The sequence below is a fragment of the Rhinichthys klamathensis genome, unplaced genomic scaffold (assembly GCF_029890125.1).
Source record: "Rhinichthys klamathensis goyatoka isolate OS25496 unplaced genomic scaffold, OSU_Roscu_1.1 h1tg000462l_1, whole genome shotgun sequence".
NCBI classification, from domain to species: Eukaryota; Metazoa; Chordata; class Actinopteri; order Cypriniformes; family Leuciscidae; genus Rhinichthys; species Rhinichthys klamathensis.
In genome coordinates, this window is record NW_026606951.1 from 195,001 (window position 1) to 207,500 (window position 12,500).

The 12,500-nt window shown below is 44.6% G+C and overlaps 1 protein-coding gene across 1 annotated transcript in view; it reads left to right on the plus strand.

Moving 5' to 3' along the window:
- LOC130071818 (ryanodine receptor 3) overlaps positions 1-12,500 on the plus strand; it is a 248,526-nt gene that overhangs the window by 187,012 nt on the left and 49,014 nt on the right. Inside the window, exons 77-82 of the mRNA XM_056236709.1 lie at positions 3,576-3,672; positions 5,703-5,812; positions 6,338-6,389; positions 6,767-6,820; positions 6,901-7,000; positions 11,430-11,509. Coding sequence (XP_056092684.1) covers positions 3,576-3,672; positions 5,703-5,812; positions 6,338-6,389; positions 6,767-6,820; positions 6,901-7,000; positions 11,430-11,509 — 493 coding nt within the window. The remainder of the gene's footprint in view (positions 1-3,575; positions 3,673-5,702; positions 5,813-6,337; positions 6,390-6,766; positions 6,821-6,900; positions 7,001-11,429; positions 11,510-12,500) is intronic.

Here is a 12,500-nt window from a genome sequence, read left to right on the forward strand (position 1 = left end):
AAGTGTATTAGAGACTATATAGATCTGACTATGTGAGACTTAATCTCTTTTCTTTGCATGACTGACGTTACAGTGCGGAACGGCTCTTTCTGCATAACCCTGAACATTGTATAAGCATTAGTTTCATGTGCGATTGAAGGAAGAGGCTCTCGGGAGCGTAACGTCACGTGCTTTTCATTGTTTACTGTAAAACCAGAACGAGTTCTTCACATAAACATCAGTCTCGTTACAAGCTGTTAACACAATGACAATTAACCCTCACACCCTGTTCACATTACAGCCCTTAATTCCGTGTCCGTGGACAAATGTGGGCACAGAGGTCTCAGGTGTGATCCAAATTTTTTTTTTTTTTAAATGTTATATCAATCTCTTCGATAAAATAAAATCTATCAATTTATGGTGTTTTTTTTATTTTGGGGGTATTTTTGAATTTATTTACCTCTAAAAGTACCATATTTTCTATGTAATTTATGCTTATTTTTATGTTATATTTAATATTTCTTTAACTTCAGTAAAAAAAATCATTCCAGTAAGTTCAGATAGCCAAAACCTAAAAATGTGGTGACTTTGGTGTCATCTAGTGTCTTATGTTGGTATAAAATTAAAATAAAAGCAATAATATCAATAGCCACTAGATGGCTATAGTACTAAATGGCTGCATAGAGGCTGAACACTATAAACCACTGTTATAACGAATTTAACCTCTTTTTTTTATCTTTTTTTTTTATAAAGTTTTTGATTTTATCACAAGTTAAAATTGTAATTAAAAATATATATATATCTGTGTTAGGTGAGACTGTAAAAAGATGCCAAAATATGCTTATACAAATATGACCATGCTGTAAGGAAAAAACAAAGTAGTGGATCATTTATCATTTATTTCAAACAAAAAACATAATATTTCATAACTCAAAAAACTAATTGCTACCAAACAGGTAAGAATAAACATAATAACTAAAAAAAGTAAGTGTTAGGTAAAAATAAACAGGTTATAATGTTTACATGCACTTGTGCGCATGTGTGTGTTTGTGTGTGCGTGCAGAGGTGGATGATTGGAACATAAAAAAGAAATAAAATAAAACGTCAGTCATTGGCTCATTCAATCCTTTGTTTTTGTATGTGCGAGTGACTTTTTATTTGAAAAAACAACAAAAAAAACAGCTGCTATAGGCTAATTGAATGCTTTGTTTGTGTGCGTGTGTCTGTGTTTGTGTGTGTCTGTGTTTGTGTGTGTGTGTGAGTGTGAGTGTTTGCAAAATTTAGAATGTTGTACAGGCTCACCCCTTCATTTGTGTGTATGTATGATATGCATTGTGTTGGATCTATTAATTTTTATTAGACAAAACAAATGCTCTGAATTACAGTATTACAGTTTTTCCCATTCATTCCTATGGGTGCCCATTTTTGTCCACGAACACAAGATTAAGGACTTTTTTTTTTCCACCCACTTAACATTGTAGAATCGAGTCAAAAAAAAAATGTGTGTGTTCAGGTGGATTATTTAGGAAAAGTAGCCAAGTCTCGTACCGCTCAGATTAAGGAAAGTATTTTTAAAAAATAAATCAAAATTATTTTGCCCACATTTGTCCCCAACACGGTATGGGGGTTAAAAACAATCAATACAGGAAAATTCTCTGCATAAAGCCCCTTTAAGTGTTTGTTATATGCACACTTTTATACATATATATTTTTTTCACATATATATATATAATTTATCTCTGTGTATGTATATATAATTGTCTTTAAAGTTTAATTTATTTAATACATTTAGTTTGCAAATATTTTTAAACAACAAAAAATGGATTGTTAAAAATGTATTATTTTTAATAATATTTTTTGTACAGTTCAAATGTTGTTTTATCTCATATGTTCAGCCGCTTTTATGTCCTGTCGCTGTAAACCGAAGTATTTTGTCGATTATGATTTTTACTAGTGCTGGGAAACGCGATTAATCGCATCCAAAATAAACATTTGTGTTTTCATAATATATGTGTGTGTGTATAATTATTTTGCATATATAAATAAACACATATGCATGTATATATTAAAGAAAAATGAATTATACACGGTACACACACATATATTATGTAAACACAAACTTTTATTTTGGAATGCGATTAATCGTTGCCCAGCACTAAATTTGACTAATAAGCGAGTGTTGTTGTTCTTTAATACTCGTGTGTGACTGTGACTCGGATCTGTGTCTTGTTTCCTCTCCACGTCACGTTCCTGTTCACAGGCACAAAATTAATAATTACTTCCTGAATTCCTACCGACACATTTGGCTGGGCAGAATTCTTGAGCGTTCCGACAATGACCGCCTGCTCGCTGTGCTAACGGTAACGTAGCGCTCAGACAACGCCTGCTTTGCTCGCGGAAACCCCCGGTCCTGAGCCATGGTTTGGACGGTAACTCACACTAACTGTCTGACGGGTCATCTGAGATGTTAACGGCTCCGTGTTCATCAGTGTTTAGTGTGTGATGTTGCTGTGTGATCATGAGAAAGCTTCAGTTCTTCTCTATATCAGTGTCAGTGTTTCTGAACTCCTGAAACGCCTCCATTAATCTTGAGTTTCTCCCGGGAACGAACACGTCACAATATTCCTCATTATAATAATTAATACGCAGAATAAAGGGGCGGGGCCTGGTTGAGTTAGTCAGTAGTGTGTTGAAACCAATCGGCACCTTCCCGTCTCTCTCTTGAATCCGACACTGAGTGAGTTAAACTGCAGTTCCTCCACTGGCCACTAGAGGCCGGCTGCAGAAGAGACTCACTCCCATAGACCCGCATGTTAAAATGCACATCTTTACACCAGAATAAAACATGTTTACAGTCTGGTACTAAAAGTGGTTTTGGTCTATATCGCTAATGTTGCCCTTCATGACGACTGTGAGGCGGGTGAATGTTTTTATAACTCATCCGTTTAAATTATATTAAGCCTTAAAGTTGTGCATAATTAAGGGTGTGGCCACTTGAGTGACAGGTGGATTGCCGCTGATGTCACTGCTAGCCGTTTGTCTGCTGTGTGTTAGCGTCACGTCACCTCAGCTAATCCGCCTCTGCACATGTTCGGGAGTGACGCGCAACCAAGATGGCGATTATTTAAGATGGCTTTACAGTCTATGGTTGAAACTGGCAGTTATGGAAAGGGGCGGGGCATTTCCCAAACACGCTCAAAGCGCTCGACCAATCAAAACACACTGCTGCAGCCGACCAATCAGAGCACAGTGTGCTTTTCAGAAGGAGGCGCTTCATAGAGACAGGAAGTGAACAGAGCGTTACTGACAGACTGGGAAGAGAGGAGCCGCAACAATGGAGAATATGAGGAGAATAATCAACATTCGAGTTCTAGAAGAGACCAGAAACACACAATATGGCATCTTTAAAGTTTATGGATCTTTGACGTCACATCTACACGATGGCCCGTCAGATGAACCCTAACTAACTAACTGACCCTCCAGCACTTCCTGTTTCCCTAGCCTCGCCCTGGCAACCGTTGCTATGTTAACCCTGTCTCCTCACCCTGGCAACCGTTGCTATATTAACCCTGTCTCCTCCTGCTGTCCCGTCTCAGGCATCGCTCCATTAACCTGTTCCTCACCGGATACCAGCGGCTCTGGATAGAGGCGGAGATGTACTCGTTTGAGGAGAAGCTAGTGCAGGATCTGGCCGTAAGTAACGTCACGCTCGCAGTCGAGCCGCTGGTTTCCACACCAGACCCAGTGAAAGTGAATCAACTAAACAAACCTTATAGCTGAGACGACATTAGTTGTGTCCCAGATAGGGTTGGGAATCGAATACTTGAGGTCAGGAATTGGATACTTGTTATAAAATTAAAATTTCGATTCCTCTTATCGATTCCTTTGTGAGTGTTTCAATATGAGTTTAAACCATTCAAGCACAGACGACTCACACACTGTTTCTGCGCTGCACACACACCCAAAGCTCACAGAAAAAGTGATTTTAAAACATTCAAGCGCGAGAGACTCTGTGTTCTGTGTTTTTCACAGATGTGTATCAGTGTATTGGACCCGTGCGGCTCTTAAAGTGACAGCGCTAATATTCCTGCCGTCTCTATAATAACACTAATCACACAGCTGGAGACCGAGAACACACACTCGCTCTATATCCTGAATCTGGTGTCTTTATCTGCACTGACGATCTGCTTTAACAGTGGACGAATCCCTGCGTAAACACTCCAGAGAGTCGAGCTGAGGAGTTTCCTTGTCCTGCACTGATGCATGATGGGTGTTTTCGGTTCGCATTCGTGCTTAACCTCCTGAGCATCACTAACTCACACACTCCCTGCTGCATGAGTGGAGTCCCGTGGTGAATCCACATTACTAGAGCAGCGATTCCCAAGCGGTTTCACTTAAAGTCCCCCTGAGATTTGAGTTCATATTTCAATAACTCATTCGCATCTTCACGGTTCTCTGGTGTTGGGTAATGGTCACATGACAGTCAGCTACACTAATAAAATATTTTTTATTAAGCATTTTATTTTGGTTGCTTTTATTTTAAAATGATTCATTTTAATTTTACTTTGTGATTTAATTATTACGCTTTTATGTTTTTGCATATGTTTTATAATATTTTTATTTGAAAATTGTTTGTTTTAATTGTACTTTTTTAGGATTTAAATTTTTTTTTTTTTTTGGATTGTTTTATTTGAAAATTGTTTATTTTTTATGATGTAATGATTATTGATTTATTTGGGTTGCTTTTATTTTAAAAATGAGTTATTTTATTTAGCATTTTTTAATTAATTATGAATGTTTTACTTAGAATTTTAATTTTAAATGTTTTAATTATTTATAAGGGTTTTATGTTGATTTTTTTTATTTTTTAAATGTTTTAATTGTAAATTTTTACAATAAATAAATTTGTTGTTTTATTTTGATTTTTTATTTCAAATTATTTGTTTTAATTGTAATAATTACTGATATATTTAGGTTGCTTTTATTTTCAAATGATTTATTTTAATTTAGCATGTTTTAATGAATTATTAATGTTTTACGTAGATTTTTTTTATTTGAAAATTATTTATTTTAATTTTACATAATAATTTAATTATTATTAGGGTTTTGATTATTTTTATTTGAAAATCTTTTTAATTTTAAATTTTTATGATTTAATTGATTTGTTTTTCATCAATTGACAAAGCACAGTTTGGGAAACCCTGATCTATGGTGTGATTCTGTTGATCAGCATGAGATCCATCAGTGTGACGGTGTACAGTACATCACAGTGTCCGACCGCCCCACTGTACGATATCATCACTGTACTGTACTTTACTTTTACTGTACTTCACTGTACGGTATCATCACTGTACTGTACTTTACTGTACGGTATCATCACTGTACTGTACTTTACTGTACGGTATCATCACTGTACTGTACTTTACTGTACGGTATCATCACTGTACTGTACTTTACTGTACGGTATCATCACTGTACTGTACTTTACTGTACGGTATCATCACTGTACTGTACTTTACTGTACGGTATCATCACTGTACTGTACTTTGCTGTACGGTATCATCACTGTACTGTACTTTACTGTAATGCTGCTTTGTGCACATCAGATTTCTCTTTCAAAAATCATGTGTTGATCCTCGCTGAGGTCACGATGATTGTGAGAAACCTAAACGAGATATTAAACTGGATTGAAGTGTGTGATGTTTGTGTGTGTGTGTGAGAAGAAGACGCAGCCGAAGACTGATGAAGAGGAGGAGGAGATCACAGACGCTCAGCCCGACCCTCTTCATCAACTAATCCTGCACTTCAGTCACAACGCACTGACAGAACGCAGGTGAACACACACACACACACACACACACACACACACACACACACACACACACACACACACACACACACACTCACACTCATATGCACACACACAGACATGCATGCACACACACTCACTCTCACACACACACTCTTATACGTATACTCTCTCACACATGCACACACTTAAACACACACACACACTCTCTCATACGTATACTCTCACACACACACTCACTCTCACGCACACATTTACTCACTCACACACACACACGCACACACACACACACTTGCACATTCACACACACACACACACACACACACTTGCACATTCACACACACACACACTCTCATTAGTATACTCTCTCTCATACACTCACACACCAACACACACTCACTATCACACACACACTCACTCTCTCACACACAAACACACATATACTTCCATTGTTGATGATATTTTTTATGTCCTGACGCTTAAACATGTTAATATGTAATATTTGTGTGTGTGTGTGTGTGTGTGTGTGTGTGTGTGTGTGTGTTTCAGCTCTCTAGAGGAGGATCATCTGTACATCGCATACGCAGACATGATGGCAAAGGTGTGTGTGTGTGTGTCACATTACATCAGCAAAGAATATTATCAATCTGACATGATCAAATAAACAATTAATACACAATATAAACAAATAATATGTATAAAATAATTTTAAAATGAACATATAATATAATCAATTAATATATAATATAATGTACATTTAAATGAACGATATACAATATAATATATTAATATACCAAACATTTATTCTGTGAGCAGAAAGAGTCATGAAACAAGAGCTGAGAACCAGTTCAGGGAGTGTTTAATTCTACATTCATTAGACACAAATATACGATTGACCAATCACAGTCCAGCATTAGAGAGACGTGTGTGTGTGTGTGTGTGAGAAACACCTCATTGTGACGCTGTTCTCGTCTGTAGAGTTGTGCTGAGAACGAGGAAGAGGATGAAGAAGAAAAAGAGAAAACATTCGAGGTGAGCACAGACACAATATGAGATAAACGTGATGACGCTGAGAGCCTGACGTGTGTGTGTGTGTGTGTGTGTGAGATCAGGAGAAGGAGATGGAGAAGCAGAAGACTCTATACCAGCAGGCGAGACTCCACGACCGAGGAGCAGCAGAGATGGTGTTACAGATGATCAGCGCTAGTAAAGGTGTACACACACACTGACACACACACACACTTACTCACTCACTCAATCACACACACACACACCTCTCTCTTAGCTGTCCATCGTGTACGATGATGACGCTTGCTCCAGGGGGTGGGGGTGGGAGGGGGGTGGGTTAGGGACCTTGCCGCTGGTGCCACTTCTCGTGGGCGTTGAGTCGATCCTTGAGCCGCACACTCGTCCGCAGATGGAGCAGGGGAAACCAGATACCAGGGGGGTACCAGCCGTCTCTTGATACGCCTCTCGGATCGTCGGTCTTTGTTGGTTTGGTGTATTTGAGAGATTGCAGTTGCACAGGTGACATGCCAGGCAGGTCTGTCGAGTGCCAGTGATTCAAGCTGCGTGGGGGGAATGTTCGCTCTCTTTAGGATGTCCCTGGTGTAGTCCTTAAAGCGCCGCTTTTGCCCTCCAGCGGACCGCTTTGCGCCCATTAGTTGACTGTAGAGGACTTGGCGAGGCAATCGGTGTTCAGGCATGCGTATGGTGTGCCCTATCCAGCGCAGATTTTTTTGGGCAACAGCTGCTTCCATACAGATTGAGTCAGTGTTGCTGAGGATGACTGTATGGGGGATTCGGTCTTCCCAGGACAACCTGAGGATCTTCTGTAGGCAGCGAATATGGAAGGCCTCTAGGTTGATGATGTGCTGGCGGTATGGGGTCCATGACTCTGCCCCGTAGAGCAGAGTAGAGACACATACCGTGTTGTAAACAGCGACCTTGGTACTGACCTTCAGGTTACGGTTTTCAAAAACCCTGCTGCGTAGGCGTCCAAAAGATGATGAGGCTTTATTTATCCGGGTGTGTGTTTCTTTGTCCAGGGAACACAATGAGGACAAAGTGGAGCCGAGGTAGGTAAAGTGGTCCACTGTTTTAAGTGGAACACCGTTTATGTGAAAACTGGGGGGTGTGGGGGCGGGGGTAGTGAGATGGGACATGACCTCGGTTTTTTTAATGTTGACCTGTAGGCCAAAGGATTGGTACAGACTGGATATTGCGTTAAGGGTGCATAGAGTCTGGGCTGTGAGCTAAGATGGCACAGTCATTAGCATACTGAAGCTCACAGATTTGGCGGGTCTTTGTCTTTGTGCGGGCCTGGAGCCGACGTATGTTGAAGAGGCTTCCGTCAAGTCGGTATTCCACATGGACACCGTCTTCGTGTCCCATGACACGGTGGAAGAGGCAGGTGATGGCAGAGAGGAGGATGTTAAAGAGCACCGGAGCCAAGACACAGCCTTGCTTTACCCCAACGTTTACCTCGAAGGACTGGAGTTCTCCAGTGAGCACTTTGGCTTGCATCCCGTCATGCAGCTGCTGTAGGATACGGAGAAACTTGGGGGGTAGGGGTACCCCAAGTTTGGAGAGGTGTTTCCAGAGCAGTTCACGGTTGATGGTGTCAAAAGCTTTGCTCAGGTCGATGAAGGCAACGTAAAGGTCTTTGTGATGTTCTCGGCTCTTCTCCATTAGCTGCCTCAAGACAAAAATCATGTCGTGGATCTGGTCTTCCGGAAGCCACACTGAGTTTCCAGAAGAACAGCTTCCGAGATGTGATCAACCAGTCTGCTGAGGATTGGCCAGGACTTTCCCTGCGATGGAGAGGAGAGATATCCCACGGCTATTGCCGCAGACTGCACGGTCTCCTTTCTGCTTGTAAATTACCACGATGTTAGCATCCTTCCAGTCCTGTGGGAGGGTCCCATGTTCCCAGATGTTTTGGATCAGGAGGTATCCTCCGTGTTTGAAAACCTCTGCAGGGATTCCATCGGGTCCAGCGCTTTTGTTGTTCTTCAGCCCTGCAATAGCTTGCCGGAGTTCTGAGTAAAGTGGTGGGGTGTCCAGGTGCATGGTAGGTGGCAGGTCTGGCAGATTATCCAGAATAAGTGGGTCGACAGGGTTGACGTGGTTGAGGAGACTCTCAATATAATTTGCCCAACGGGCAAGAATCTCGTGGCGGTCCTTAAAGAGGATGGTGCCGTCAGCTGATCGGACTGGGGCAAACACCCGCTTCCTGGGGCCGTACAATGCTTTTATGGCATCGTAAAAGCCATGAATGTTATTGCAGTCTGCCAGGTTCTGGATTTCTCGCGCCTTTTGCACCCACCAGGTGTCCTCCATAGTCCTGAGGGCTCGCTGGGTTGCTGTTCTTGCAGCAATGCAGGAGGTTTTAAGGGTGGGAGATCCAGGGCAGGTCAGGAGAGCTTTGTGGGCCTCATGTTTGGTTTTTAGGAGTGACTGTATCTCAGCTGAGTTACAGTCAAACCAGTCCTGGTGGTGTTTCCTTGATTGGCCTAGCGCCTCTGTGGCTGCGCTATGAATAGCCTGGCGCAGTGCTGGCCAGTCGGTTGATTCCTCTGGGATCTTGTTGAGGTTTTCAGCAAGGAGCCGTCGGAGGTTATCTTTGGTGGTAAGGCTATTCAGCACTGTACAGTTGAGTTTCTTGTTTGGAGCCATCCTCGGGCCACGGGGTTGAATGCTCATGAGTAGTTTGGATCTGACCATGATGTGGTCAGTCCAGCACTCAGCTCCGCGCATAACACGGGTGGTAAGGACCTCTTGTCTATCCTTTTGACGGACAATCACGTAGTCAAGAAGATGCCAGTGTTTTGAGCGGGGGTGCTGCCAGGTGGTCTTAAGCCTGTTCTTCATCTGGAAGATGGTGTTAGTAATGACCAGCTGGTGCTCTGCACAGAGGGAGAGGAGTCTGAGCCTGTTGTGGTTCATTTTCCCCACACCATGCTGGCCAATGACTTTATTCCATACCAGGTGCTCTGTGCTCACTCTAGCATTGAAATCTCCCATGAGCATGAGCCTGTCCGTAGCTGGGGTTTTCTGTAAGATGGCATCAAGAGCTCTGTAGAAATCCTCTTTGATGTTGTGTTCGGCATCAAGAGTTGGAGCATATGCACTGATGAGAGTGGCGAAGCGTTCCTTTGCCAGGGGAATGCGCCATGTCATCAGTCTTTCATTGATGCCGATGGGGGATTCCGGAATGCGCTGCAGCAGTTTAGATTTTACAGCAAAGCCAACTCCATGGTTACGGCGAGTGCCTTTAGGGACCCCCTTCCAGAAGAAGGTGTACCCAGCACCAACCTCTGCAAGGGAGTCCTCCCCATGTAGTCTGGTCTCGCTGAGAACTGCTATGTCGATGTTGTATTTTGCGAGCTCCAGGGCCACCAGTGCTGTCCTGCGATGGGGTCTGTCAGGAGTTTCAGCCAGGTCCAGCAGTGTTCCATGAAGCAATGTTTAACTTATTTTTCACTTTAATTTTTCCACCGCAAGGGGGGATGCTCCGACGGTTGCGGCTTACCGTCCGGAGTGTGGGGGGCAGACAATTTTTGGACCACCTTTTCCAGGTCCTTCCCCATCACAGGAGTGAGCAGTGTGGGGCTGCTCAGTCGCAATGGAATCTGCCGAAAAGACACGCTGCTCCATCCCGCAGTCCTAGCGTATATCACTCCATTGCCGCCTGTGTGCATGGTTTGGTTAGGCACTCCCAGCCACATCCTTGGCCTGTGCCCGCCACCATTCCACATCTCCACAGGACTTTTGGGGGTGGGGGGGCAAGAAGCTTGCGCATAGGTGAGGATTAAGGTGAGGGTGTGGGTGCGCAGACCTCACTCCCACCCTCTTCACTCCTATCAGATGACCTCCAGTGGCATGAGGGAACCCATGACGACCTTCGTCTGGCAGGAGTTGCAGGGGGCTGCCGGTGGTCCGGTCAGCTGGACTCCGCCTGTGCCTGTCCCCAGGTGCAGGTTTGTCTTTGGGGTTTGCTCCCCTAGCCACTATACCCTCCCGAGTTAACCCACGTGGCTTAGGGTTGCCTTCTTCCGCCTTCCCAGCCGTTGTGGTGGTGCTCACATCACCATCTTCCGCCTGCGCCGCCGTTGAGGTCTTCACTGTTTACCCATAGCTGGGACAGAGGTTGACGGGGCTCAGGGCGTTTCCACTCCCCGATGGGCCTGCATGCCGCGTCTCTGGGGCCCACTGCTGCTCCGAGATCCCGTACAACTTAGCCTGGAACCACAAGGGACCAGTTACCATGTGTGCCGCGGGGAGGCGTGTACGAGATCTTGGCAATGGAGAGGCTATGTACCGGCTGAGGAGGCTTACACACTCAGCTCCTCTTTTCGCCCCTGAAAACAGAAGGCTATCCGGTGGCAGGAGCTGAAAGCAGAAAGTGGCAAGCAGAAGCAGCATGCACTAGCTACAAGCACTACTACTCCAACACTGCTGCACTGACGCATCACACACACACACACACACTGACACTCACTCACTCACTCACTCACTCACTCACTCACTCACACACACACACACACACACACACACACTGACACACTCACTCACACACACAAACACACTCACACACACAGACACACTCACTCACACACTCACTCGTTTGCTGTTTCAGGGCGTTTGGATCCGATGGTCACGTTCACACTGAAGCTCGGCATCTCCATCCTCAACGGCGGGAACATCGTCGTCCAGCAGGTGCGTCACACACACACTCACACACTCCGACCGTCACACACACACTCACACACTCCGACCGTCACACACACCGACCCGTCACACACACTCTCACACACACCGACCCGTCACACACACTCTCACACACTCCGACCGATACACACACACTCACACACTCCGACCGTCACACACACTCTCACACACTCCGACCAATACACACACACTCTCACACACTCTGACCGTCACACACACACACTCACACACTCCGACCGTCACACACACTCTCACACACTCCGACCGTCACGCACACACTCAAACACTCCAACCGTCACACACACACTCACACACTGACCCGTCACACACACTCTCACACACTCCGACCGATACACACACACTCACACACTCCGACCGTCACACACACTCTCACACACTCCGACCGATACACACACACTCTCACACACTCTGACCGTCACACACACACACTCACACACTCCGACCGTCACACACACTCTCACACACTCCGACCGTCACGCACACACTCAAACACTCCGACCGTCACACACACACTCACACACTCCGACCGTCACGCACATTCTCACACACTTCGACTAATACACACACACTCACACACACCGACCATCACGCACATTCTCACACACTTCGACCGTCACGCACACACTCAAACACTCCGACCGTCACGCACACACTCACACACTCCGACCGTCACGCACACACTCACACACACCGACCGTCACGCACACACTCACACACACCGACCGTCACGCACACACTCAAACACTCCGACCGTCACGCACACACTCAAACACTCCGACCGTGACGCACACTCTCACACACTCCGACCGTCACGCACACACTCACACACTCCGACCGTCACGCACATTCTCACACACTTCGACTAATACACACACACTCACACACACCAACCGTCACGCACATTCTCACACACTTCGACCGTCACGCACACACTCAAACACTCCGACCGTCACGCACA